The following is a 758-nucleotide window of genomic DNA, read 5'->3' on the forward strand; positions in this document are numbered from 1 at the left end:
AAAGAAAAAACAAGCCAGCCGAGTCACATCATGAGGATGGCAGAGCACCAGAGTGGAAACACGTAAACTCCCGGGGCTGAGATGCCTGGATCCACCTTGACCCTGACGCCTCCCAGCTCTAGGCCCTGGCAGACCAGCCTCATGACAGCTCCTGATGCTGGGTTTTCCCAGAATCCCCTTCCCTCTCCGCAGAGGTCCTCAGACTACACCTGCTTCCCCTGGACTAGCCGAAGTGGGTGCTTGTTTCTTAGAAAGCCAGACTAGCCTGAGGAACACAGCCCGAGGCCCTCATTGATACCAGGGAGCTGCCCTCCCCTGCAGAGCCGGTTCTAGAAAGTTCTGAGGACTTACCGAAGCCATTGTTCACCAGGGCAGGGTCTGCTTTCTGCTTCTAGGGCAACAGGTCTTATACCCCAGTGGACTCTAGCTTTCACTTCCGTTTTATTCAGAAGGACTTCCCACTTCAGGGCCTGGAATGGCTGGGCCTGGGAGCCACCTGGAAACAGTTAGCATCGGAGGGAAGCCTTAACCCCGCCCTGCCCTGGACACGGGCTCCCACTGCAGGACGGGGCATGGGAGGCCCAGCTGTCAGCTCCAGGCCCGCGTGGGCCCTGATCTTAGACCCGCCCCACGAGGACAGGACCCACGGGCAGCCTTCGGGGCGGGACCCACGGGAAGGCCTTAGCAGGCGGGAGCCTGGCCCTCGGGGAGCCCAGGGGTCAGTGGCCTCGGGGTGCATGCGGGCGGGAGAAGCAGAG

General features: G+C 61.1%; 1 protein-coding gene across 2 annotated transcripts in view; it reads right to left on the minus strand.

The window, feature by feature from the left end:
* Positions 1–422, minus strand: part of LOC102757081 (HRAS-like suppressor 3) — a 33,754-nt gene extending 33,332 nt beyond the window's left edge. Inside the window, exon 1 of one of the 2 annotated variants that reach the window (XM_015569830.1) lies at positions 352–422. In XM_015569830.1, the coding sequence (XP_015425316.1) occupies positions 352–360 (9 nt within the window). In that variant the 5' untranslated portion in view covers positions 361–422. The remainder of the gene's footprint in view (positions 1–351) is intronic. The other variant, XM_006772807.2, reaches the window with a different exon arrangement.
* Positions 423–758: the final 336 nt, after the last annotated feature.

This window comes from Myotis davidii, unplaced genomic scaffold (genome assembly GCF_000327345.1).
Source record: "Myotis davidii unplaced genomic scaffold, ASM32734v1 scaffold826, whole genome shotgun sequence".
In the NCBI taxonomy this organism is placed as follows: Eukaryota; Metazoa; Chordata; class Mammalia; order Chiroptera; family Vespertilionidae; genus Myotis; species Myotis davidii.